At 37.4% G+C, this 26,565-nt stretch overlaps 6 protein-coding genes and 2 pseudogenes across 8 annotated transcripts; 3 read left to right on the forward strand and 5 right to left on the reverse strand.

Annotated features, from left to right (window-relative positions):
- Positions 1-128: 128 nt before the first annotated feature.
- On the reverse strand, positions 129-2,446 carry LOC113506752 (putative threonine dehydratase). 2 transcript variants are annotated; one of them, XM_026889583.1, is made up of 4 exons: positions 2,345-2,446; positions 531-644; positions 379-449; positions 129-307 (listed from the first exon to the last, which is right to left on the reverse strand). In XM_026889583.1, exons 1-4 carry the CDS (start codon positions 2,369-2,371, stop codon positions 205-207), a joined length of 315 nt encoding a protein of 104 aa, XP_026745384.1. In that variant the 5' UTR covers positions 2,372-2,446; the 3' UTR covers positions 129-204. The 2 variants fall into 2 exon arrangements, with proteins under 2 accessions (XP_026745384.1, XP_026745385.1); XM_026889584.1 differs by lacking the exon at positions 2,345-2,446 and adding an exon at positions 897-1,011.
- Positions 1,443-2,310, forward strand: LOC113506751 (annotated as a pseudogene).
- Positions 2,447-3,400: 954 nt separating the features above from the next.
- On the forward strand, positions 3,401-10,047 carry LOC113506749 (annotated as a pseudogene).
- A 35-nt stretch (positions 10,048-10,082) lies between these two features.
- Positions 10,083-11,554, reverse strand: LOC113506748 (40S ribosomal protein S25). Its single transcript, XM_026889579.1, has 4 exons — positions 11,508-11,554; positions 11,199-11,291; positions 10,716-10,899; positions 10,083-10,199 (listed from the first exon to the last, which is right to left on the reverse strand). The coding sequence occupies exons 1-4, from the start codon at positions 11,508-11,510 to the stop codon at positions 10,120-10,122; spliced, it is 360 nt and encodes a 119-aa protein (XP_026745380.1). The 5' UTR covers positions 11,511-11,554; the 3' UTR covers positions 10,083-10,119.
- Positions 11,555-12,347: 793 nt separating this feature from the next.
- On the reverse strand, positions 12,348-17,419 carry LOC113506747 (peroxisome assembly factor 2-like). Its single transcript, XM_026889578.1, has 10 exons — positions 16,217-17,419; positions 15,990-16,097; positions 15,698-15,831; positions 14,920-15,415; positions 14,649-14,816; positions 14,422-14,568; positions 13,915-14,073; positions 13,323-13,485; positions 12,842-12,981; positions 12,348-12,621 (listed from the first exon to the last, which is right to left on the reverse strand). The coding sequence occupies exons 1-10, from the start codon at positions 17,310-17,312 to the stop codon at positions 12,482-12,484; spliced, it is 2,751 nt and encodes a 916-aa protein (XP_026745379.1). The 5' UTR covers positions 17,313-17,419; the 3' UTR covers positions 12,348-12,481.
- Positions 17,420-17,693: 274 nt separating this feature from the next.
- LOC113506753 (RDS/peripherin-like protein xRDS35) lies at positions 17,694-19,910 on the forward strand. Its single transcript, XM_026889585.1, has 6 exons — positions 17,694-17,909; positions 18,200-18,356; positions 18,491-18,665; positions 18,995-19,115; positions 19,407-19,514; positions 19,606-19,910. Exons 1-6 carry the CDS (start codon positions 17,700-17,702, stop codon positions 19,888-19,890), a joined length of 1,056 nt encoding a protein of 351 aa, XP_026745386.1. The 5' UTR covers positions 17,694-17,699; the 3' UTR covers positions 19,891-19,910.
- A 124-nt stretch (positions 19,911-20,034) lies between these two features.
- Positions 20,035-21,858, reverse strand: LOC113506746 (isopentenyl-diphosphate Delta-isomerase 1-like). The gene is made up of 4 exons (XM_026889577.1): positions 21,823-21,858; positions 21,458-21,643; positions 20,389-20,564; positions 20,035-20,179 (listed from the first exon to the last, which is right to left on the reverse strand). Exons 1-4 carry the CDS (start codon positions 21,856-21,858, stop codon positions 20,035-20,037), a joined length of 543 nt encoding a protein of 180 aa, XP_026745378.1.
- A 333-nt stretch (positions 21,859-22,191) lies between these two features.
- Positions 22,192-26,310, reverse strand: LOC113506750 (isopentenyl-diphosphate Delta-isomerase 1-like). 2 transcript variants are annotated; one of them, XM_026889581.1, is made up of 6 exons: positions 26,197-26,310; positions 25,160-25,279; positions 24,529-24,714; positions 24,056-24,184; positions 23,181-23,356; positions 22,192-22,801 (listed from the first exon to the last, which is right to left on the reverse strand). In XM_026889581.1, the coding sequence occupies exons 2-6, from the start codon at positions 25,277-25,279 to the stop codon at positions 22,651-22,653; spliced, it is 762 nt and encodes a 253-aa protein (XP_026745382.1). In that variant the 5' UTR covers positions 26,197-26,310; the 3' UTR covers positions 22,192-22,650. The 2 variants fall into 2 exon arrangements, with proteins under 2 accessions (XP_026745382.1, XP_026745381.1); XM_026889580.1 differs by lacking the exon at positions 26,197-26,310 and adding an exon at positions 25,734-26,145.
- Positions 26,311-26,565: the final 255 nt, after the last annotated feature.

Consider the following 26,565-nt stretch of genomic DNA (forward strand, 5'->3'; position numbering starts at 1 on the left):
TAAATGAATGATGCTTACCCATTTATGTAGGTGAGACCGGCGCTCCTTAGCCAGGCTCATGGCGTGGTACTTAGGCCTCTTTCATGTCATGGCCGTGTATGATGACATTGGCTCCATAAGAGCGACACTTTTGGATTTTCATAATCGGAGCTACGTTGGGCATCACCACGGTTGCAGGGATGTTGAGGTTGTTGGCATGGAAACTCAGCGCCTGCGAGTGATTCCCAGAGAAGCAGAAATCACACCGCGAGCTTTGGTCTCCTTATTTAAAAGCAGAAGAGCATTTCGTGCACCACGCTCTTTGAAACTGCAATATAAGTTTCAGGTCAGTTTTGAAAGTGAAGCACGAGAAACGCTTATTAATGTATGTTTACCGACCTGCCAGTATGTTGCAGGAAATCATTCTTGAGATAAATTTCCATTCCAAAAGTCGTAGACATGTGAGATTTCTGAAAATGAGTTAAATTAATTTTATCCAACATGGAAATACTCTACACAAACACACCTTTACAGGTAGAAAAAGAACTTACCACGCAAGGCGTTTTCACTATCTCACTTTGAATCCTAAAAGCAGCTGCCGAAACATCTTCAAATGAAATTCTCTGTGGTTTTTCTTTATCACACATAGGATCATACTCGATCGTCTGGAACACCATGATTATATTTTTACGATATAAATACTAAAACATAACTAAATCTAATCCGACGCTAGGCCTCGATCCACCCTGGTTTCTCTCAGAGGAATGAGTGTTTTGCGCCGTTATCACAGAATAAAAGCGCTAATTATTATATGATGAAGGTTAAAGGTGATATTGTAGTCATGATGGAATAAGCCTTGTCTATCGACGTATTAGGCCAGTAGGTGGGCACATATCAGTAGAAAAGTAGATACTCACTGCGGGTCCGAGCTTGTAACGTTCCATTTAGATATCTGTTATTTATTGGAACCAGTTGAAGCAAATGAGCGACTGCAAATCAGTGGGCCCAACTAAGTAATGATTCGGTTATCTTTAGTTTATTTAAAGTTTTGCAAGATTATGTATTGATAACATTATTATGTTTTTATAATGTTAATTAGTGTCGAAATTATTTTACGCAGTGCACATAACTGTTTAGGTATTTACTTACACACTTACAGGTTATGATTTAAAAATCTTCCATTTCATTTTGTGAATCATACATACTTGGCCAAAACCTTAACTTAAGCTCTTTCACGTGCTTCGCTGGTTAATATTATGCTACGCGTAATAAACGTGTACGCTTCAAAGCAAGGAACTAAACGCGTTGCGATCTGGCAATATTTTTATGTCACTGTCAAAAGTGTCAGCGAATAGCGTTGTGAGGTTATTTTACGATTGTTGTAACAACAACTTCGAATAAAGATATAAACGTAAGCTTACAGGAATTAATTTTACAGTTTCATATTATTGGTATATTAAAGGAAGATGCCTTACGCTAATCAACCTTCTGTACACATTACAGAATTAACAGATGATAATGTTAAATTTATTGTTGAAGACACCGAACTTAGCGTCGCTAATAGTATGCGGAGAGTGTTTATAGCCGAAACGCCGACAATGGCAATCGATTGGGTGCAATTAGAAGCAAATTCGACAGTACTTAGTGACGAGTTCCTCGCGCATCGCATTGGTCTAATTCCGCTCATATCAGACGATGTGGTGGACAAAATTCGTTACTCAAGAGATTGTATGTGCGCCGACTTCTGTTCAGAATGCAGCGTTGAGTTCACACTGGACGTGAAGTGCACAGGCGACCAAACAAGGCACGTGACCACAGCAGACCTGAAGTCGAGCGACCCACGAGTGGTGCCAGTGACGTCACGACACCGGGACGAAGACCAGGCAGACTACGGTGAAACTGATGAGATTTTAATTATAAAGCTGCGTAAAGGACAAGAGTTGAAGTTGAGAGCATATGCAAAAAAAGGATTTGGCAAGGAACATGCTAAATGGAACCCCACAGCAGGCGTGTCCTTTGAATATGACCCTGATAACATAATGAGACACACATTATACCCTAAACCTGACGAGTGGCCTAAGAGTGAGCACACCGAGCTGGATGAAGACCAGTTTGAAGCAGAGTTCAATTGGGAAGCTAAACCAAACAAATTCTTTTACAATGTGGAGTCGTCCGGAGCACTCAAACCAGAGAATATTGTCCTCATGGGTATAGTGGTGTTGAAGAATAAGCTTCTAAACTTACAAGTACAGTTAGCACAGGAAGCTCAAAATGATGCATTAGCTATTAATTAGATTATGTTTAGTTATAATAAAGATGGTATTAATATAATCTATGTTTCATTTAAAATTTCTTAGTGACTTACTGATGAGGCACGTAGATACCTATTCATGATGTCTGGTTATTGATACTAAATATCTGCTGTGATTTCCTGTGCCACGTGTTAGAACATTGACTGTCATTAAGCAACTGCATTAGTGCAAGGAATTGACACTTGCATCATAATGTTCAAGAAGGCAATTATATTTAACCTCTTTTGAGTGAATGTAAGTTGTTCAAACCAAACATCTTGTCAAGTGTATCTTGAAACATCCAGTACGTTTTCAAATAATAAATCATTGGTTTGTTAAATTTTATGACTAGAGACAAACTTTTGTTACTTATTATTCATTTTTTAGTTTTTACTGCCAATCAAGATAAACCGGCTCTTATTCGGCTGCTTACCATAAGCTTGGTTTGAACATGGTCTGAAACAAGTATAGAATTATCAATTTACTTCGAAGGTCGTAAAACGTAGGTTAACGATTTTCATGTTTCCTGCTATTTAATAGGGTCCACGCAGACTGAAACTTATTTCGCATTCGCGCGTCAAAATAAGTTTATTAGTGGTGTCGTAATGAGCCAAATTAAAGAAAATATTCTAATTTACATCTTACTAGATAGGATTTCATATTTTTGTGTACGATTTTTATTATTAGTTTTTAACTTTTTAGTTTTGTAGATGGCGTAGTTACCAACAACAACAACACTTCGGGGCTCTTCTCTTTCTAAATCATCTAAGTTATAGACTTTCTAATAAGTTTATTAACATTAAAAAATGGTTTAAATACAATACAGTAGTTCAATTCTCACAGGCAGATCATAAAATGTATACAATTAGTCTTCTAACGAAAACCATATAAAATAGGTATTTATTAAATATTCAATACATAGGTACTCTATCAACAAGTTAGAAAATCTATGCTAAAAAACACTAATGAGTTTCGTAAACGCTTTTGGCAGAAAAGACGTATGTTTTAAGTTTATCAAGAACAGGAAAAATACACCCATCATCAACAAAATGCAAAATTGCAAAAATTTCTGTGCACTGTAAATTAAATGAAGATAGAAAATATAAAAAAAGAACATTGAATTTTATTTTATTTTTCTGCAACAATTTTAGACGGTCGTCCTTGAAAAATGGCTCAAGTAAATGAAATAGAACCAACGTGGAACATCCTCGGCGACAGTTTCCCCAAACAATACGAAGTACCTGAGGTATGATCGGACGGTATAAGCCACTCAGAGCACCGTTAGTTTAAATTGTAGAAACATAATTATCACATACATAAGCCTTTCCTATCTACCTTTTCCACTTATCATATAGATTGCTAAATTCCCAAATATCCAAGTATTAATTTCGAAATCACCCTTACTCCTTCATTGATATCTAGGAAGTTGAAAAGAAACCTAAAGCGGAAAATATAAGCAAAATCAAGCTAAAGCTGCAGGACATACAGGATGCTCATAATAGGATCAAGAGCGACGTCGTATTTACACCAGTAATCGTAAGTACTAGAAAGTGCTTCCGCGATTGTCTGTGAAGACATAGATCATATTTTAATAATTAATATTTTTTTAGGAAGCTAAATATGTAGGAAAAAACTTTTGTAATGTTTTCTTGAAATGCGAGAATTTACAGAACACAGGAAGGTACGTAAATTGATTTATTACATGTTATTATTTACTCCTAGCTTTATAGAAAAGAAAAGACTTACTATAATTTAACTATTACAGTTTCAAAGCACGTGGAGCTTGTAATATACTGTCCAGCATGTCGCCCTCAGACAAAAGCAAAGGTTGCACCGTCTCGGGTGGTAGAAACTACCTTAGCGCGATGACATACTACGGATTCAAGCAGTCAGTGCCTATCAACGTGATAGTACCGAAGGATTGTCCTCTGGTCGACAAACACACGTACAAGGAGAACTTCGCGATTGTGAAAGTTCACGGCAATGATCTGAACGACGCCAGCCTGCATGCACTCACTTACTGTGACGAAATTGGTTCCAATTATGTTCACGGGTAATATTTCGTGGTATTCCCCCCTACAATTAAATTTCTTGGGTGCATTTTTTAAATGAGTTACATTTGAGTCACTTTTATAAGTTTATTTATGAATGAATTGTGTAGGTTGACCGCTTGGACCTGATTGCGGGCTACGGCACTCTAGGGTTGGAATTACTTACTCAGATGGACAAGATGGATGCTATATTATGTCCGGTCGGCAGTGGCGGCCTTGTGGCCAGCCTCGTACTGGCTGTCAAGAGTCTAAAGCCTAATTGTTTAATTTACGTAAGTGCAATTTACATAGAAAATAAATACTGCGGTTTTATACCACCCATTACCATCCACTTTTTATCGATCTCTTATTTGCTTGATTTCACGTTTTTGCCAGGGCGTTGAATGTTCGGCGGCTCCTACAATGACTAAAGCGCTCCAAGAAAAGAAGCCAGTTATGATACAACTAAACCCGACCATCGCTGACAGTCTCAGTACCATCATAGCCAGTAATAACGCTTTCAACATTGTAAGAGGATACTTGGACAGAATGGTTTGCCTTTTAACATCTCACTGTTGTCTTAAAAATGTATCAACTTACCACTTCCACTCATGTTAAACAATTTACTAATAGATAACAGTCGATGAAGTGTGGATATCGCGAGCCATGATCAACATTCTGGAACGAGAAAAGATGGTGGTGGAAGGTGCCGCTGCCTGTCCTGTCGCTGCGGTGATGGCTGGGAAGGTTCCGGAGCTACGCGGTAAAAAGTACGTTGGCATATATGAAGACCGCAGTTTGCTACTGCGTTCAGGCCTTAACTAGCTCTAGTCAGAGCACGATAGTTGACTGTGGGGCTACCACCACTCTTTAAAGTATTATCTAGTTTACGGTTGGCCTACAAGGTGTAAAGCGTCGCCTTTTTTCCAATATCATATTTCGATATCAAAATATTTATCCATATACTTGGCATGCTTCCATCGTTTCAGCATCGGTGTGCGTATTATCTGGCGGCAACATCAACAGCAGTCGCATGTCACGGGTGATCGACCGCGGCATGGCGGCGGAGGGCCGCCTCGTCAAGTTCAGCGTGGCGCTGCCCGACGTGCGGGCGCCATGGCCAAGCTGCTGGCGAAGGTCACGGACAACGGCGCCGACGTCAAGAGCTTCGTACCCGAACGGGCGTGATGAGAAGAGATATCTTTACAGTTTCTGTAACCAAACTTATGACCTCCCTATATTAACCAAAAAGTGCCAAACGCATCGGTTTTGTTGATTTCAAATAAATTGTTCAACGTTACGTTTCGTAAGAAAATGGCACAGTCATGATTCTTTAACGTAAATCCGCTACCTAATCTCGGCCAACTTTTATTTAATATCTAAACGCTTTCAGGTAAATATGCTGATTGAAACAAGCGACATACATCACGCCAAGGGATTTAGAAAGAAATTACTCAAGGACTACCCTCACTCGCACTTTATTATGTTATAGCTGATCTGATACTTCCGTTGGTTTCGTACCCGTCTGTAAATGTTACCTACACGCCATCACTTTTCATTAAAATATTACAATAAATTATTCCTACAATACCCCAGTGTACTTATTTCTATATCCAATCCACATATTACTCATATTCCTACTCATTCTTCGAAGTAAACGACTTTCGTTATGTAGATACTCATATTGTATATACAAGTAGATATTATCTACTTAACTCATATTGCATTTGTGTACCCAAGCGCTAAGTTGTTTATTACAACGCTGCACCCGACCTTTTGTTGATGATGCACAGAACACTCTCCTACCTTGGTATATCAGGGGGTTGATGCCAACTGTTAAAGTTACACGGTTACAGTAGTGCGAGCTTAATAGCGCACTGTATCGAGCAATGCCTCTTCCACAAAGCAGTAATACCTATTCTATAATCAGCTGTTAGTATTGGTCCTTAGAATTTATCTAATTACGTACAAAACCTAGGTTCACGGTCTCGATGCCAGCATTTTATCCAAGTTCGATTGTAACCCATCCTCTTTCGTGATCCGCGAACTTTTGTCTTCTGTTGCCTTTTGCCAATCCATTATGACATTACATTTATCAACCTAAAAAGGTTCTAGGTATATAAAATGTGAGAAATATCAAAATAATTGGAATATTTTGCTAAATTCTAAATTCTTGCCTTCATTTATCGTTAAGAAAACATTTATAATGGTGAGTTCGTTGTTAATGAAAATTAAAGATACGAGGATTGATAAAAGAACATACCCTCACAATAATTTCCTACGCCATATAATATGTCGTGTTCTCAATAATTTAATTATTTTCACCAACATGGATTGCTATTTATTTGTAGGATGAAACGTTAATTAAAGATGACCGTCCGCATGTGTTGTCATTTAATGAAATCAAACAGGCTGCGGAGAGAATAGAAGGTGGTATCATTCACACACCACTTTGCGTGAGTTATCTACAGTTAATTTGAATTGTTTGCGTTTAAGTATCTATTCGTTCCTCAGAAAAGATTTAAAATGACAATTACATTTTCAGGAAGCAAAGATCAGCAAATACATGGACTACAACATTTATTTGAAATGTGAAAACTTGCAATACAGTGGAAGGTAAAAATAGTTATATCACTAGTCATATCACACCAGAGGGCCTGCCACAAGTCACAACCCCTGTCGCAACTTTTATTGCGTGTTTGCGACGCATATTCTTACCTTAATGTCTCAATTTTGTACAATTCGTCCTTATGTATTTCTGGGTCACAAGCACGTAATAAAAGTTATTTTCTTCTTTTTTCTTTCTTTTAGAAGAGAGACACCGCCATACGAAGAGTAGTGCGCTGGCACACTTTTACAACCGCATTAATATAACGTTAATATGTGGCAGTACGCCTCCAAGGTTTGCATAATAAATTGTCCCATTTCTTTCAGTTGCGCGGAGCGAGGCATCCGTAACGCAATGTTGGCGTACGGAGTGGCGGGCAGTGAGCGCGGCATTATTGTGCCCTCTCATGGGAACATGGCGCTAGGCGCTGCCTACCAGGGCAGTACTCTAGGCGTCCCGGTAAGTACCTATTTGTAATACTAACAGGCTACACCCAGCTAAACCTAGGTAGCCTAACAGGTTGCATAAATTGTTGTTCTTTCAAATTGGATAATCATCAACGCCATTTCGCACTTAGCGGCTTATCCATGCTTGTGTAAACCATATCCTGACTGCCATAATGTTTGTCTGAAATATGTTCTCAGTTTGCAAAATGCTTTGAAGACCGCTTTTTGTCTACACAATCGCAGGTGACGGTGGTGTTACCAGAGCGCACTCCGCCGGCGCACGCGCAGCGCTGCTCCGAGCTCGGCGCCGATGTCGTGCTATGCGGGGACTCGCTCGACGACGCGATCACATACGCCAAGAAAGTGCACAGAGACAGCCGGCAAATATACATGGAGTAAGTAGTCACCTAATCTTTCAAACTAGGATACTTCCTTCGCACAGATAGCCGAGTAGTTGAGGTCACTACGCGGTGTGTATGTTTGTGAAAGCCGCCGCGACACAAGGATTACATTTCTTACTGCTCCTTATTTAAGCCTCATTTCTATCCTGCTTGTATGTAGAAGGAAGACAGATTTGAATTCGTTTCTCAAGCTGCTATATCATAGCATATTTTCAGGTCTGACGATCCTTTGGTGATGGCCGGCCTGGGCACGTTGGGGTTGGAGATCATCACGCAGCTGCCCGAAGCGGACGCGGTGATAGTCCCGGTGGGCTCCGGCGGGTTGCTGGCGAGCGTTCTCATCGCCTGCAAGAAACTTAAGTGCTCCTGTCTAGTTTATGTAAGCTATAACTTGCTGGTCAAGTCGGTCAGTATAACGAAAGTATTTGCCGTTGAGGCTGAGTGGCATCTCTCCTCGAACTATGGCTACCTTTACCACCACTGCATGCATGTTTCATATATGTAAGAAAACCTTATATCACCGACGATTCAGACATTAGGCTGTGGGGGCCGATGTTTTCAAATTTCATCGACGAACTAAAAGGAAGCACAATATCTACTTGAAGTCGAATAGTTCCTGCCACCTTAAATAGATATATTAAAAATGGAGGAATAATTTTAGGGGGCGGAGTGCTCGAAGGTGCCAAAAATGATGAAAGCGCTGCAGGCAGGGTACCCAGTACCGGTGAACGTTGTCCCGAACCTGAGCGAAGGACTTAACACCTCTATTGTGGGGGTTAATGCCTTTGCCACACTCAAGGGAAGACTAGATAGGATGGTGAGTGTACTATGAAATTCCTAGTATATTTGGTCTGTATTAGAATTTTTGCTCATACTTGTGGTCCAGGCGCTAAAAGGGTTCGAGTGCTCTTATTTATATGTGCCTATTTATCCTACTTAACACAATGCAAGTTATATAATAACTTTCGTGGGGTGGAATCATAATTAAAAGAAAACGGTTTACTCTCGTCTATTCACTCACGTTCTTAATCATGAGATAAAATTCGGTTTACTTGGCCATAAACCTTTGTTAAAAAAATAATGATGACTGTTCCAATCCTAAATTTCAGTTGTTAGTCGACGAAGTGTACATAGCGCGAGCCATGATATCGATGTTGGAGCGCGAGCGGCTGGTGGCGGACGGCGCCGGCGTGTGCGCCATCGCGGCTGTCATGCAAGGCCTCGCGCCAGAGCTCCGGGGAAAACGGTATTATTTATTGCCTACAAATGTTTCTACAACTATTTGTCTCCGGCGCGGCGGGGTTGTCAGAAAGGGTTACCGTGGCTCCGGTACAGGAAGAGTAAAGGAAAGATCATGGTTGTGTTTTGGTCAGGAGTCTGATACTCCCTTCCGCTCAACCCAAGACGGGAGGAGTAATTGAAATATGATAATTTCCCATCCGAAAAAAGGGCATCAGTGCTTCTTCCTTTACATTACGCACACAAAATTTTATCAAAATCGGTCGAGCATGGTCGGTCGAGATGTATCTTCTAAAAAATGACAGCTGCAAATGCATAACTGCTAAAATGTTGGCTTACAATAAAAAAACGCGTCAAAACCCGTATTAATTTATCACTTAATACATCATGAATTGTGCAGAGCGGTGTGCATAGTAAGCGGCGGCAACATCGACTCGGGCCGGCTGTCGCGCACGATCCAGCGCGGGCTGGGCTCGAGCGGGCGGCTCATGCGTTTCGCCGTGGCCGTGCCCGACCACCGAAGTGGGTTGGAGCACCTTGCCAAGGTCATATCAGACCAGAACGCCGTGCTCAAGAGCCTCGTCACCGAACAGATGTGGGTGCACAGCGATGTTACTACCACATGGGTAACCTATTCCCTTTTTTATTGGAATATCTAGAAATGACAGCTAACTAGTAGTAATTGTAGTAGACCTGTAGCCTTGGCAGTTATTCCATTACACATTTTAGGTATAAACTGTTTCACCAAAGCTTACTTAGTTTGGATGTGTATTTTGGTATTTTTAGTTACACAGATTTATTTTTACTTTACTAGGCTAATGTGGTGGTGGAAACAACAAATGAGGATCATGCTACGAATTTCAAAGAAAAGGTGCGAGATGTGTATCCATCTGCTAGATTTGCAGTCGCTGACCTCGACGAAAAGCACAAAATTTCAGTCCGATAAGGATTAGTCTATTTGTCTGAGCTGTCTTTACATAAAGTCAATTATTAAAAATCTTAAGTGTATAAGTTGCAAAGTGAAACTAAAATTGATGAGTGATGTGAATTGCAAATGTAAAACAAGGAGTTTAAAGTAAAAACTATGATTTTATGGATTTTTTTATTTTTTACTTATACATAATCTTATGCGACGGGGTCATCACCCTTGGTAGCCCTAGTGTAGATGACCTGTCCGTGGTGCTGGACTACTTGTTTGATTAAACCTGAAATAAACATTCTTCATTAGGTACACTGTGATGTAACAACAGCTAGAATAATTATTTAGTGTTTTGGTTCAGACTCAATATATCAGTTTGTAACTGTCATGGTTAATCCAGAAGAAAGAATCATCATATCAAAGTATAACATTTGCTCAATTATCACATTTTAAAAACAAAAGAATTTCAATGACTTGTAATTTGCTATAATTATATACAGATTAAAGATGACTTGAGACAGTAAATGCAACTATGGCCTAAAGGGAAATTATAAATAAAAATAAATAAATGGAGGCCTCAAATCCTGTTTGAAACAAATCATCAATAATTATTAAGATGTACAAGAACTAATAAGCTAATCAAGCAGCAGTATTATCTTATTTTCATAACATACAAATACACATAATAAAGATTGATCAATAACATAACCAAACAACTATAACAAGTTCAACCTTCAGCTGTTAATTTCACAAGTAACCTGACTCCTGAACAACAAATCATTAGAAATATTGAACAACTTACCCTTCTCCCTGAGCTCAATGAGTGCTCTCCTGGCGAGGGATCCCCTGACCTTCAGCCTCTCAGAGACGACGGCGGGTGTGATCAGCTTGTACTGGGGCACTTCCTTGTACAGTTTCTCATATGTGGGCTTGTCGAACAACACCTGATTGTTAAGCTTGTCACGAACTTTTCCTTTGGACCACTTCTGCAAAGTCAAAAAAAAATATCAAGAAATATCCACAAGTTTACTTTGAATCAAAAACTGCTAATAGATGCCATCAGCCTCAATATATCAGTTTTACTCTCACAGAATTCAAGCGGAAATGATAATCATATGGCAAAGTCAAAAAGCACATCAATTTAAAAAGGCTTGCTATTGTGTGACTTCTGTTATTTTACTGCTAAATCCCGCGTGCAGCAATACCTTGTATAAGTTATGATTCTTTATATATTCGATTTACACACGCACACATAACCTCACTTTTGTAACAACTAAATGTTTACCTTCTTCTTGGCTTTACCGCCACCGGATCCTTCCTTCTTCTTCTGTGTTTTCTGGGGCTGCTTGGCCGAAGCCTTCGTGTCCTTCTTGGGCGGCTGAAATTATTAACCATTGTTGAAAACAAGCTTCGCCACGAGGTATCATACTAATTGCTAAAGTTTCTATATGCTTTTGATCACTAAGCATGTCCGTAAATTATTTTATGAAATTTATAACGATATATTTTAATTTACAACAAATGATTTTATCAATTAATCACGAAATAATTGATGAAAATCGAAAATAATTGAGGAGACAGCGCACTCACTCACCATTTTGAAACCGGAAAGAAGGTTGATGAATACTGTCTATGGATTTCAAGCGTTTTGACGTTTACGTTCAGAATTGTCATATTACAAAAAAACCATGACTACATTTCACATCTTTCATCCTTCTAAAATCTGTTGTGAAGACATGCGAATACATAAATTTATGTAGGAAGTATGTGTTTATTTTATCTCAAAATGTACATGTCATTTTGTACTTTACGAAACTTAATTTACTGTAAACCATTTTTATACATTATTTGTATTATACTAGGTTTCGAATGTTTTAACGCGTTCATAACTTTGTTAATTTAATAAAAGCCATAGACAAATTATACAACGCATAATTTACCTTACTTAGATTTAGGACACACTATAATTGAATGTAATATAATGTTCAGGTATTCTTATTTCATTAAGTTTCCTTAATTATACAATTTACAACGCAACTCGGGCATGTAAAACACTTGCCTTCCTTTGAACTATAAACTGGTATAGTAAGATCTATCCGACATGTAAGATCTATCTATGCTGTCTTGTGAACTCATACTCTTTTCTTCCCGGCGACCACCTGGCGGCACCTTCCTAAGGCGCTGTACAGAAGTGGTCAAATTATACCACAAGACTCAAAGCACGTTAATGAACTATATTTATGATTTTAGTGGTTTTATAAAACCTTAAAAAATCATTTTACCAGAAACATCTTCACTAACGCACTAACGTAAACTCTTAAAAGCATGTCGAAAATGTCTGTGGTCTTCTTTTTCTTTCATCCGCGAGCAATGTTTATAAGATCATTTCTTCTCTTTCGCAGACACAATTTAAAATGAAACACAATAAAACCAATAAATTTGATTAAGCCTTTATTGAAAAAGAGAACCAGCTCCTGTTTACCTCAGTCCATTTAATGCCTATTTTTAATAACAATTATTTACATATAACATCAATAATTTATTTAGTGAAAGACTAGATTAATACAACTACATTTGTGTCTTCAGTGATTCGTAGTACGCCAACTCTTCCGGTGTAACAGACGGTCGAAATGATTCTACTGCGTGTAGTAATTCAGTAGCGCCTATAATAACAGAGTCTGGGCTTAATTCACTCTCTTTTACTGCACCTAGAACGAAACACATGGTTTTATGAACATAGCATTAAATAGTGGTAGCATTAATTTGAGATTATAAGAAAAAGAAAATAGTAAATATTAGTAATAATTTCGTTGGACAAGATTATAACAAGGATGATATCAAAAACTGACTGGGCCCAACAATCTCAATACTTCGGGAAATGATGTTTTAGATATTTTTTATGCAGTATCGTTTTCCAGTAGCACTTACCAGCGTGCAGCTTGGCCACGAGAGCGCGCACGGCGGCGGCGCGCGCGGTACTGACCACCTGCAGCAGGTCGGCGCCCGTGCAGCTGTCGGGCAGGGCCGCCGCCACGGCGCTCAGGTCCACCTCCTCACGAACCTTGTTACTGCACATACAGACATATAGTTAACTGGTGACTGTAATAATTTGGGCTACAGCATTGGATTTCGGCCAAGTAGCTGTAGTTCTTGATAGATATCGATAGATGGCGGTATGACATATCGCAAAACTTTTTTTTTCATACAAATCACATTAACAAAGGCTCCCAGACTCAGAACAAGCATTCACACAAATACTTGTCCTACGCGGAGATCGAACCCGCGACACGTCGCGCACATTGAATTTGGTGTGATGACGACAAACACTCGGCTATTCGTGCAGTCGTATATTTTGGCCCTCATGCACTCCGATCGACATAAAGTTAAGGCATGCAGTAAGATAACTTACTTTCTACAGAGTGCTTTAAGTACGCAAGTCTTCTCTTCGAGCCCGCAGTAGGGGCCCACATATATGAGCTTGTCCAGGCGGCCCGGTCGCAGCAGTGACTGCTCTAGTAAGTCCGGACGATTCGTAGCACCCATTATGAATACAAAACTCGTTGTATCTGCATCTGATGAGTTTTAAATTGAGTTCAGTTCAATGAAAAGAAGAAGAGGTAATCAAACTGGATAAGATAGATATTCGGCTTTAAAGGATTTCTGGGTCGCGCAAGTTATTAAATTGGCTGTCTACTATTAAATGATGTAACAACGGTTTACTCACGCGTATTTATCGGGGTAGCCCGACTAGTTTCGGACCCGAATGAATCAGTCTCACGATAGTTATTATAAAAATATGGCTGTCTACTGCTTAAACTAGAGTGACGCAGAGCAGAAAAACTTTAAAGAATTTACCAATAGGGTGGCACTGGAGAGGATTGTAGACTACTAATATCTTTATAATAAAAAAATATTTGTCTTGTTAAATATTTCTTAGTTTTTCTGTTCCGTTTCAATGGCTGGCAACCTTAGACTGGTTTCTAACAGTTGTCAGTGCTTACCTTCCCCGCTAGCAACGCCATCTAGTTCTGCGAGCAGTTGGCTGACGACGCGGTCGCTGGCGCCGCCCGAGTCACCGGCGGCACCTCGGCGCGGGGCCAGCGCGTCCAGCTCGTCCAGGAACACGATGCACGGCGACGACGCGCGCGCTGACTCAAAAACTGGATAACAAACATTTATGAAATAATATCTATACTCCATTGGCCATCGTACTTCATAAGAAGGTAACCCATCTTGGTGTGTCTTTTTTTTATCAAGTTGTATTGTTTTGGATCGGAGCATTTGCAACTTAAACGCAGACTAGTCTGTTTCACCGAGCTTTCGGAAACGTTTTTAAAAGCGTGCGGCCTTTAGTTTTGGGCACCGCATGTCGATCTCATGCTTCGGAAATGGCGCCATAAATTCCAATACTTTGCGTACTGTGGTGGCCACCCGCAACAGTCACCGGCACTTGTTGATAGCCATTTTGATCTCATAAATGTCTTTCTCGAGTCTCATATTATACATACCTTTCCTAACATTTTCTTCTGACTGTCCAATATACATGTTAAGTAGTTCTGGTCCTTTTACACTTAAGAAGCTCACATTAAGCTCAGTGCTGACTGCTTTTGCTACAAGCGTTTTGCCACAACCTGGTGGACCATAGAGTAGAATACCTGAAATATACATCACAGTTATTTAGTAAATCATAAAAAGAAACAGAAAGAAGCTTTAATCCTTTTAAATATTATCTTACCTGATCTTTTTAGACTTGAATTTTTGAATAAATGTGGGTATTTGATGGGAAACTCTATGGTCTTTAACAGTTCTTTTTTCAGTATATCTAATCCGCCAATATCTTTCCAGTACACTTTTGGAATTTTTGGAGCATCTAAATGTTGACTTTGTAGTCCTCTGATAGATTCTGAAAACAGTTAATTAAAAAGACATATTATATTCAATAATTCCTATCAGTCAAACAGGTTTTGAATGGGGTATCTAAAATATTTCCATTAGCACATATTTACCTAGTGCAGAATTAAAGTCTTCTTCTTGAACTAAATGCAAGTTTGGATCAGGCGGCAATTGATTATAACCATTACGCTGTTTCAGATAAGATTCTCTTATCGCAAAATGGAGAAGCGTGTCTATATCACCGTACAGAAAGGTCTCCGTTTTCGCTGCTACTCTTTGTAAGACGTCTTTTGAAGATTTACTTAGGCTGACCAGGTCTTCGTGTGGGTAAAAGTTCTTTGTCGGCACAATTTCTTCTCCATCTATGTTGAGCTGCATGACTGACGCCAACCACTCTAACATTTCATACCTCTGTTGAGCATTAAGTCTTGGTATGTGAAACTTTTCTAGGAACAATCTCAACACATTTGGCTTCAAGTCTTGTCTCTCTGTTATAGCTATGAATACAATGGGATGCTTTGTGTAGTTCTGGTATAAATCTGTGATAGTATTCATAAAGTATTCTAAGACTCTGCAGTCTTCATTGTTTTCTGGATCAACTGCAAACACCTAGAAAAGAATAAGAAGAAATAAATTAAGAAGAAATTCATGAAATTCCTTTAGATCCTGAGTACATTATGGCTGCGTGCAGAAAATTGCTTTTCAAAATTATTTTGATACTACGCCAAAATGAACCGTAAAAATACTGGACGAATGTTCACAATTATTAACAACTAAATGCTACCACATTTTGATTATCTTTTCATGAAATTATGCTCTTTACAGTCCTAGCATCATTTTGTTTCACATATATTATGAAGAACATAACTAGGTTGGGTTAGCTAGTATTACCTCAAAGTTATCCAAAACCACAATAACAGGAGCAGCTGCCTTTGCCTTCTGCACAGTGGAGTTGATCTTGCTTTCTGTTTGTTTGGCAGTTGAACTCTGAAGCGCATTGCAGTCTATTGCCAGGCAGTTCATTCCTTTAATAAATAATTACACAATAATAGATGATTCTCAATTTTAAGAAATAAACGAGCTTGTTTAATATAATGGCTGAATGACCTCAACCACTCAACTATGCATGCAGTCAAATTTCACTACATAATATTAGGGGAATAATATTTAAAGTCACACACACCATTGTATTTTGCCAGTATTTTGACAAGAAGATATCTGCCTGATCCTGTTGCCCCAGTAAGAAGTAACATAGGTATTATAGGACTTGACATTGATGACAACAAATCATCTGTAATAAAAAGGTTCAATTAATCTCTGATTATAACATAATCATATTTATAGTTTCAATCAGAGTATTTGCTCTCTCATAATATGTTTAATGAAAAAATGTTTAGTTGAAATACAAACCTAATTCACCAGTCAAGAATGGATAGATAGTTTCTTGAATCTGATTAAATTTTTCTTTCAACCCAGTTGGACATAGCTGAGATATAACATTGGAGTTTTTGTACAGTGGTGGTTTGAAATATTCATCCTTTGGCTTTAAACTGTGTATATTTTCTCCTAATGTCAACTGTGTGACACCTTTTACAATAAAAAATGCATGTACTACTTTGTCCTTGGATTCATTTGTCACTTCAGCATCACTGCTTAACTTTTTACACTTGAAATATAGTCTGCCTGTTGAGTTGACCAAGTCTAAGTACTTATAATGATATTTAGCTGTCATGTCAGGAGTGAGGTCTATGCAGATAATGTCATTTGTACTCACTAACTTGGGTACTTCAAAGTGATTGCTTAAAACCTCTTTTATAAAATCATTTGCTAAGTCATAATCATTCACTATGAGGCTTACTTCTGCCACAGCTGCTATCTTGGGTGCGCTGTCCAAACATGGCACAGGATGGAATGTCACAGATATGTCTTTTGCTACATTCAATCCAAAGCAAGAATTAATATTAAAAAATTCAATTTCATTAGTAAATGCTACATTCTCAGAGACATGCTTAGATCCTACTATTGGTACTATTCTTAAATTATCTATATCACTCTTAGCTGATCCAGTCCATAGCTTTTTGTGCAGTTCTGATGTCATAAAGTGGAGATTAAATTTGATTTCTTTGTTTTCATTGACATTTGCTTTGTACTTTCTTCTCTCAGATGCAGTTAGTTTCAAACCAACCCAAAGTACTCCATTGTCCAGATAAAATAAGTTTTCGCTGCCAAGCTGGATAAATTGTTCTTTAGATATAACAATGCATTTATTTATAAGAACAGGTAAATTGTCTTCTAATCTTTCTTTTAAAAATGTTTTCAGTATATGAGGAGGAAGTGTCTTAATTTCAAATGCATCCATATCTTCACGATTAGGATTCCGCTTTTGGTTCCAAATTCTAAACCTTATCGCAAGGTAAACCAGGAAATAGTAGTAGTTGTACTTTGGATAGACAACTTTTAAACAAAATTTTATCACCCATAGTTTCCGTGAAGTTTGTTCATTCATAGTAACTTAAAGCACTGTTTAATAAAATATATTCTCAAGACTATAAAGAAACATAAACAAAATAATAATAAAAAAACAAGTATTCGTTACGAATTTATTTCTCACACATTTTCATAATGAATCAATGATAACATTGTCAGTTCACTTTGACAACTATAATGACAATAATGTAGTTTTGACACTAGTACACTGACATTGCCAGTTGCATTAAAATTTGAACTGCTTTGAACCTTAAAATCAGAGCTGAAGGTTGTAACTTGAAGTTTTTTTATTTCTCTTCTGGAACCTAATATTCTTTTAAGCAATAAAATTTAAATAAGTCACTGTCACAAATTGAAGGCACACATTAAAATCTTATTATTGAATATAATACTAAGAAAACTGAAAATGTATCTAACGTGGGCTTCTTTTAATAACATACGGATGCTGATGATGGCTTGCATGCCTGTAGTAATATTCTATCTGATATGGTTGGTAAATACTTCGGAAGGCATACGTAGTGAAGAGGGAACATTGCTGGATCTTGTGTGTTGGCCAGATGGCAATGCTATACCCGTTATTATTGCTTGCGGTTCTGTTATTGCAGTTGTTATAGAGGTACCAAATGTTGCATATAAATTTACAGAGGCCACTAAGAGGGTTCAAATTAATGAAGCCCCTGGCCATATTTACAACCCCGCATGCTTGTCTAGCTTCTTTATGTATTGATACCTTTACATACTTATTACTTACCGGAAAAGTTACATTTTGTTTCTGAAATTACGTCTACTATTATAGTTAGAAACCTATCATGCTGGCTTAGGTGTAAAAGTAGGTATATTATAGAGTTTGTTTATCATAAATACTTTGGATCTTTATGTGGAAATAAAGATATAAAATGTTTACAGCTCTACGGATTATATCAGCTATTCAAGGCTGGTTTGCCAAAGAGAGAATACGACGTTACTAACGGCCTTTTTTATTACGTTTGGGCTTTAATTATCATGATAATTATATTCCTCGCAATCATGTTTTATTCCGGACTTCAGTCAACAATTATACGAGGTTACATCATACTTCATAAGTTATGTAATGTAGATAAGTACACACCTACCCACTAGTAAAATCTGATTGATGAAGTTCTTACTAAACCCACGTTTGTTTTCAATAGTGAATTTACTACGTGCGAACTATTACAGCTAAGATCAAAGGTGGTATCACTAAAGCCATGCTGAGATACTCAAGCCACCTCCCATCTAAAGTGGCTATAGACAGACTACAGACGAGGTTCCACTGCTGCGGCCGAGTCAACTTCCAGGAGTGGTTTTATATCCCGTGGTATATGAACGGGGAGCATATCGACTCAAAAACATTGTTAGTATAAACAATCGAATTACCTAGGTTGGTTAAGATACTTACCTAAAATAATCCTGATAGGTGCTATAACGTTTCCTTTTACCAGGATAGTCATAGCAACAGCACCTACCTAAGCATAGTGCTGTAACTGCTAATTTCTTGTAGATAAGTACCTTACTTATGTCTCATTTTTATGAATCGCCTGTTTCCCGAATTATGTAATTTCATTGGAAAATATAAGTTTCTCGAGTCTCACCGTAAAACCCGAACAATGATAGCAATAGCAAGAATTAGAGTAAACCGTTGTAATGTTAGGAAAGTGATGATACTTATATATTTTCATACAGTTCAAACCACAAGTTTGTATCAGACAACGTCCCGTACAGTTGTTGTTCCATGGAAGAATTGTACCCTTGTATACACCATGGAGTCACACAACCGGGAACCATATACAAGTACAACCCTGCGGTAATCATTTTAATGTTCCTTGCTTTGCTTTGACCCCAAAATGTTTGCTTGACTGTAATCCAAAATTAAGCAAACGTACATATTTTTGGTCGGAAGCGTAGCTCTAGTATTTTGTACTTTTAATTTGGCATGACATAATCGAACGGTGTCCTACATCATGTCTAGTTCCTCTAAAAGGTCTGGCATAAAGACGTGCTGTAGATACCTACTGCAGAAATATTGTGATAAGGGGTATCTAAACAGTTTTCGAACTTATAAAACTACTAAAAACTTATTAATCATTGTTTTCAGAAACAATTAACGATATGGAATTATGGCTGCGAGGAAAAACTCATTAACGAAATGATGTCAGTTTCATGGCGGTTTAATGCTGTTATGGCCCTAATTATCATTGCTATGGTAGACGCTTTCTGATTATTTAAGATCTACTGTAAATTGAAACTAAGAATCGTATAAGTTTGGATAATCGTTCAATTATTTTTGCGATCAGATCATGCAAGTGATAGCAGTGAGGTATCTCCACACAGCGTACAGAAGCGGTCTTCACGTTGGCAATCAGATTACTTGTAAGGCCTACCTGCTCAGGTCCCTCACTGACACGGAACCGCCTAAGAATGCGGTCAGGAAGAAAGTGTTCAAGAAGAGAAAGTTCAGACAAGCGCGGACACTGCATTGGGTCTCAGTGTCGTATCGACGAGGCAAGAAAAGATTTGTAACCTCCTCGGCTTCAGATGCTAACAGTTCTGATGAACTGCTGAAGCCTATTTATGAGTGAAAGGATCCAGCTGCACCTGATACTGGCTTCGGTAATAAACAGATAATTATTTATTTCGAAAATGACCTGATAGCTATAAAGTATGAAATTAATTCAGCTACTTACATATTTCTTTAATAATAAGAATACTATTACATTATAACATTACAGTTTTTTAACGAAGGATCGTATTTTTTGTGGTTCAGCGATTTCGTCGAGCCTGTGCAGGTTGTCCCACCAGTAGGGCAGCATGTGCCGGTACATCAGTTTGAACCAGGGTGTCACGGGATATTTTAGATTTGCGATGAAACTGTATAAAACGAAAGAATATCAGAAAGTTTTACTCCAGGCTCTGCATTACAGTACATAGTAATATCTTCTGCATCATAGCCAGAGTATGTTGAAACTAACCATATTTGGTCAAATGGAAAGATCGAACTACACACTTGAATAACTTCTATTGGAAATATGAGGAATTTAAACTCCGTAGTGCACTGGAAAATTTGCTTAGATACTTACTTGTCAAATTTGTTTCTCGGCACGTATTGGATGTCAGCTACTTCATCGGGATTGGGTTTAATATCTACGTCCTTCTGAAGAATTAACACATAGTCTAGTTCAAACTCCCCCCATACCCCGTCGCCGGGGTCCATGTAGAGTATCCGAGCTAGAAGAGTGAAGTCCTTAGGTTGTAACTGCAAATTAATGATAACTTCAGTCGTTTAATTCGTTAAAGTCATTATGGACATACCTATCTTTTAGTAGAAATAATCATGGATTTTTCCGACCTCGGTAAGGCGGATAGATACGCTGGACACTGACGGCCTAAAACCACCGCAGTACCATGCTTAATCTAAACTTTATACTGTGATAATATGTAGTTATACCTTAAGCTTAGCCTTGAAACCAATTTTCTAAAGTTATCATCTAAAATCAGTAGGTATCACATAAAAGTCTGAAGTTAACTCTATCGCAATCAGTTTAAGTCTTCATAATTTACATCTCAATAGGATTGACATTCAGTATCTGCGTAGATCCTGCCTACCAACCTCCCCTTGACCCCACATCCCGGAAGAATGGCTATGAATGATTAAAATTAAATTTCTTACGTGCCTGATGTTCTGATAACCCTAGTTCCACTTTTAGTCTACGTATTGCTGCGGTAGTAATGTCCTCTTGTACCCCGTTTATGAGTAGTGGGTGACTGCAGCACGCATTTGTGTAGCAATTTGGATATGTCACCTGAAACATTCATTTTTTAATCAAGATTGATGACTTTTTCAAAGTAATTTGCAACCCAAATGAAAAATAATGTTTAGCAGAATTGCAAAGACTGAGGTATTGAAAAGATACTATCACGTTATTATCGGATTTCCTTATCCCATTTTCAAATTCACATTCAAACAAATTAAACTGACTCTTGGCATCAAAGGTTAAAAGAGATTCGACGCTCATAGCACTGTAAAAAGAGATGACACGATCAGTCTCCACAGCTCTATCCCTCTCTGTCACTAGTTGTCACTACTGTTCTGTATAAACTTGCTGATCATGGTCTGATTGTATTATACTTTTTATAAAAATGAGGTACTTTCTGACTAGTTCTCTGCTGTAGGAGTATGTCTCCAGCTGTGTTGAACATCAGGACGCTGAATGCTCTGTGCAGCAGCAGTTTTCCGTCGTCCCCTACTCGGTGGCAAGCTCTCTTGGTGGCTGCACCTAGGTACTTGTCAGTCTCATCCACTAGCAGGCACATGTCATTGTCGAGGGCCTCATTCTAAAATAATTGTTTGTCATTAGATCTAGGTCTATGAGATATGCATCAATATCTTAAAATAAAGAAACAATCAATGCAGTGAAGTTTTTTTCTGGACTCTGCCCCAATCTATCGTTACTTTATAACACTAATAGTTTTTTGTTTTCTATTTTGCGACATGAACGATTTATAACGCCTACCTGGACTTCATGTATTAGATCAGAAGTAAAGTTCATTTTTCTATTGCTTGAATATTTCCTTTCCACTTTTGAAATATTCCACAGAACGCTATCGCACACTAAAACTTTTTTGACACTATGAAAATACATATTTTAGTAAAATAAAACGCTGAAGATGTTAACAATTTTAAGAAAACTCAGAAATTATTTAAATTTTATGGTAATTTGATATTAAAATTAAAGATTTTGGTGACAATGAGCCGCCATTATTTATTATCATGCCAAAAGTAATGGATACGAATAAATCTTCGTGTGAATAATATTTTAGTCACCAACTTTATAGCTGACCTACTTACGGAGCTAGCGGGAGGGTCAATAAACTAAATAATATGAAATAATAATAAATATATTTATTGTAATCATCATAGAAATGTACATAGCATAGTTTTCCAATCTAACGAGGGCTTTCCTCTTCAATTAATCTGATTTAAACAATGTGAAAGCACCCGTATTTACTTATAGAATTAAATATGTACAGCTTTATAATAAATCATGAAAATAAACACAAAGGACTAAGAGCGATTTTGCCATTTTCATTTTGATAAAAACCTAAATTAATAAAAGCTTTCCGTGCATACAAGTGCAAGAGGTAGTTATATCTAAAATAAACTATGAACCCGCTTATGGTTGGAACCCAGGTCGATTTCTTAAACTATCTTAAAGGCAAAAGCTGTATTTTTTTTTACCTCTCTTCTGACAAAGAACAAAGCGTTGCCTGAATAAAATCGCTCCATACTCCTTGTTATAATAAAATAAAACTGTTCTACATCTACGATAAGGCGGGGAGGCCTATTTAGTATTTTCAGTCATAAACTTGTGTATCTTGTCGGGTTCCGCGAGCTCCTTCAGCCGGTGCAGGTTGTCCCACCAGAGCTTCAGTCGATGGCGACGGATCATGTTGAACCACGGCGTGATGGGCCCCTCCAGGGTCGGGAGGTACCTGCTCCAAATATATGATGTTTATTTTATCTGAACTATAGAATGTGCGAAAATGTTTGTATTGTATAACATTTTAGAGTTAAAGTAAGCTTTCACTGTTTTGCCAGAAATTAATAATACTCAATTCTGTTAAATCAATTTTATCTGACAAGCATATATATCATGGTATTTGGGGGCTCGAGTGTAAAGAAAATGGTTTCGTTTCGAGAAAAATTCCGGTGTAATCCCTATTAACTAACTACTGCTTTTTAAACCGCAACAGATAACGTTTGATTGCTATTAATACTAATTAAGAATATCTTCACACCTGGCTCTGAATGGTCTACTTCAGTCGTTATAGATTGCAGGAACCAGAACAGGTGTACCAGACGAATACTTACGCGTTAAATTCAGATTTAGGCACGAAGCAGTACTCGGAGATTTCGTTGGAGTTCGGTTTGACCTTGACGTCGCCCTGGAAGAAGAGGACGTGGTCGATCTCGTGCTCGCCGAACACGCCGTCGCCGGGGTCGTGGTAGTGCACGCGGGTCATGAAAGTGAACAACTCGGGGTCCATCTGTGGAGATTAACAGTTTATGGAGTGACATGGTAATAAATAGGCAAGTATCATATTCATAATACACAATATAATACTAGTTTATACAGCGTGGCGCCATAATGGTGACATTCATGATGTCACCCTTGTATCACCACGCTTTATATTATTTTCATATTTTTGCTTCTTTTGGTATCATGGACTAAGCAGTACAAAGTTTGCCAGACAGTTATTTATATGTATTTTAAAATATCAGTATAATTATGTTCCAGTTCTGGGCCAGGCCTCTACCCGTATATGGAAGCTTGGATCATCATGCTAGCCCACTGAGGGTTGGCGATAATATCGACACATCAAGAAAGTTAACAAAGTAAATTGGTAATTAACAAACAATTATCAAAGAAGGTAGGTGTGTTCTGGTAGTTCCATGGTACAAATTATAGAAATGCTGATGTAATTTTGTAATTCGAAGTCAAATTTGTTTCTGATGGACATACTCAGTACTGTAAGCTATGTAAATTTTATTTATGGATTCAAAAGATGCGTGAAAGATAAATAATTATATTACCTACTATAAAATATTGTTTTTGGTTTTAAACCAGAACATATCCATTTTTTTATAAAGAAAAGACAACCTATTTCTTCTCAATCAGAATCAAACAAGCTAGTAAGATCTGGAACAAATTAGCATTGTTTAAAATTTTATGCTGATTTCCTTACATGATCTAAGGGGATGCCCAGTTCGTGGTGGAGCCTGCGCCGCGCGGCTGTGATGACGTCTTCAGCCTTGTCATCTAAATACAATGGGTGGCTGCAGCAGGCATTCGAGTAGTAATCAGGATATGTCACCTGAGCACAAAAACTTTAAGTTATAATATAATATAACTATAGGTATGTGTATTACATCTTATTCTTCAAAAAACAATTGGACAATAGCTATCAGCTTCGACACAAGAGCAAAGTGATTTTTGATTTCATAATATGTATTTTAGTCTGCAATATGAAGGGATGATGAAAGAATTCAAACAGTTGCATATTCTGCAAGTGCATTTATGTGCTATCAGATTTTTTATTCACATAAGCAACTGTGTATTAGGATATCAATGTGATATAGACATAAAAATGGACCGGATGGTTTGATGTACTAGTATGGATTGAAGGCAGAATTATGTCAAATTTGAACAAAATCTTACTTTTTGACTAGATCTTCTCTGCAGCAACATGTCCCCTCTCTTGTTGAACAGGAACACACTGAAGGCACGGTGCAGCAGGATCTTGCCATCATCCCCCACTTTGTGGCACTCCCTCTTAGTAGCTGTACCAAGAAAGTTGTCCTTCTCATCAACTACCAGGCATATGTCCCTGTCTAGAGCTTCTAACTGAAAACAAATAAAATGTTATTACCTATTGTTCTTTATTATTTACTGTGTCAGTTTTATATTCAATATCCTATTATCCTTTATTAATTTAATTATTGTAGTAATAAAAAAAAAGCCTATTAGCTTTGTCATTTTTTTTCTATTAGGAAGATGACTGGTAAATAATATTATTTGATAATAGACCCCTCACTTAGTTGTGACCTAACAGACAATTTTATATTTATTCAGGGCAAAGGTCTTATTTACCGGAAATCAAATATAATAATATAGTACATTTAGTTATAAGTGTCTGCACTACTAAAAGCATTGTTAAAAACATTACGAAAGTATGTTCCGTTCCCACAGACAAACCGTTAAATAGTTTTGTGGGGCATAGATTTTAAGATACTGTGTAAAAAACACTAATAAAGAAAAATAATAAAATCACCAATAATACAAGTCTCACCTGCACAGCATCAACTCCATCTTTTTCTACAGGCTGTGGTTTTGAGGGTTCTGATGCAAGCGTCCTCTTCTCCACACGCACTGTGTTCCACAACGACCTGGTGAGCCTTCTTACTAGCATCTTGTGGGAACAAATGAGGAATAAACATTAATATCAGTTCCATTTATATCAGACAATGGCTATTTTCATGGTAATGTTGATGGTTATCTCTTGGTGTCACAATGAAATAGAATGAGCTGATGACACGTAAAGATGTTTTAGTGATTTGCATATGAATTTCACTATGGTTGTTAACTATTGTAAAAGGATGTTAAATTTTAGATTTTCAGTGTCTTTTGTACGATATTTTTTTAAAAAATTATACACAATTTGATCACAACATTTTTGCCTAGTAAAATTTCTATAAACAGACATAATACAAGACATTTCCTCCTCTCTCCCATTATAATGCTATGCTGTTCCCGCCAGGATCCAAAATAGTCTCTATATTAGACCCCACCAGCTAATGTAAATTTATAAATGTACCTACATTCTGAAACACAGTAAAAATATTGAGTTTTGAGTAAGTTCTTACATCCAATGACAGGTTACGTTGCATCCAATTTCATTACATAGTTTTAGATTAACACTACACGCAGATATGAACATTGTTGACAATAAACATGGATGTTGAAATATATTTGTAAATTATCCCATCTTTGACCCATATTTAGAAGACCCTAATGTACAAATGTATTTATTTATATAAAACAAGACGTGAAGTAGGTGATGGTAGAGTAAGTTCAAGGAATAATTGAAAATGTACATAGAACAATCATTAGACTTCATTCAATTACCAGATAACATGTATTTATAGCGGCGTTTATAAAAAGATGTACTTGTTTACAAAGTTGTCACGAGTTGTACCGAATTAGTAAATATACACACAAAATATGTATAATATCACTAATGCAGAACTATTTTAGCACTTGTTTTACGAGTTTCTTGTAAGATGATTTTTTTAACGTTTCAGAGCACACGTAATATAGAAGTAATACCTTTTTGTTTTTACCACAACTTTCAATTTCCAACAGCAATTTCTGCTGCGATCATTAAGTTATTTGGAATATTTTAGAAATCTTTCATAAACTCGGCCAAGTTAATAAAATGTCTAGGCCGCTAGTGATGTATTATCGTAATTTAGTGACATTGACGTTTGACACTTTGACAATGAAAACCGTTTTATTTTTTGTTTTTATATTTAGTTACTTTATTAACCGGTAGAAAAATCTTACTAAACGAAGTACGTATTTTGAAATTCATTAAATTATAGATAAAAGGATAGATAAGATTATTGTCGTACTGTAGCTGCATTTAATACCCTTTGTGATAAATATGTGGAGAATGTGTTTGTTGCTATCATTTCA

This window comes from Trichoplusia ni (assembly GCF_003590095.1).
Source record: "Trichoplusia ni isolate ovarian cell line Hi5 chromosome 23 unlocalized genomic scaffold, tn1 tig00003926_group22, whole genome shotgun sequence".
Taxonomy (NCBI): Eukaryota; Metazoa; Arthropoda; class Insecta; order Lepidoptera; family Noctuidae; genus Trichoplusia; species Trichoplusia ni.

Coding starts and splice junctions, on each gene's coding strand:
- LOC113506746 (XM_026889577.1), bottom strand. CDS start 21,858: ATGAACTTTACTTCTGATCTAATACATGAAGTCCAG. Junction 21,644..21,822: donor ATCTAATACATGAAGTCCAG/GTAGGCGTTATA, acceptor CAATTATTTTAG/AATGAGGCCCTCGACAATGA. Junction 20,565..21,457: donor AGCAGAGAACTAGTCAGAAA/GTACCTCATTTT, acceptor ATTAATTTGCAG/TTACAACCTAAGGACTTCAC.
- LOC113506753 (XM_026889585.1), top strand. CDS start 17,700: ATGTATCTAACGTGGGCTTCTTTTAATAACATACGGATGCTGATGATG. Junction 18,666..18,994: donor CATATCGACTCAAAAACATT/GTTAGTATAAAC, acceptor ATTTTCATACAG/TTCAAACCACAAGTTTGTAT. Junction 19,116..19,406: donor TATACAAGTACAACCCTGCG/GTAATCATTTTA, acceptor CATTGTTTTCAG/AAACAATTAACGATATGGAA.
- LOC113506750 (XM_026889580.1), bottom strand. CDS start 25,757: ATGCAACGTAACCTGTCATTGGAT. Junction 25,280..25,733: donor AACGTAACCTGTCATTGGAT/GTAAGAACTTAC, acceptor TGTTCCCACAAG/ATGCTAGTAAGAAGGCTCAC. Junction 24,185..24,528: donor AGAGAAGATCTAGTCAAAAA/GTAAGATTTTGT, acceptor TTTTGTGCTCAG/GTGACATATCCTGATTACTA.
- LOC113506747 (XM_026889578.1), bottom strand. CDS start 17,312: ATGAATGAACAAACTTCACGGAAACTATGGGTGATAAAATTTTGTTTA. Junction 12,982..13,322: donor CTTAAAGCACTCTGTAGAAA/GTAAGTTATCTT, acceptor CTGTATGTGCAG/TAACAAGGTTCGTGAGGAGG. Junction 12,622..12,841: donor CGTGGCCAAGCTGCACGCTG/GTAAGTGCTACT, acceptor GTTTCGTTCTAG/GTGCAGTAAAAGAGAGTGAA.
- LOC113506748 (XM_026889579.1), bottom strand. Junction 10,900..11,198: donor GCGGTAAAGCCAAGAAGAAG/GTAAACATTTAG, acceptor TTGACTTTGCAG/AAGTGGTCCAAAGGAAAAGT. Junction 10,200..10,715: donor CATTGAGCTCAGGGAGAAGG/GTAAGTTGTTCA, acceptor TGTTTATTTCAG/GTTTAATCAAACAAGTAGTC.
- LOC113506752 (XM_026889583.1), bottom strand. CDS start 2,371: ATGAATAGGTATCTACGTGCCTCATCA. Junction 645..2,344: donor GGTATCTACGTGCCTCATCA/GTAAGTCACTAA, acceptor ATGGTGTTCCAG/ACGATCGAGTATGATCCTAT. Junction 450..530: donor TAGTGAAAACGCCTTGCGTG/GTAAGTTCTTTT, acceptor ACTCATTTTCAG/AAATCTCACATGTCTACGAC.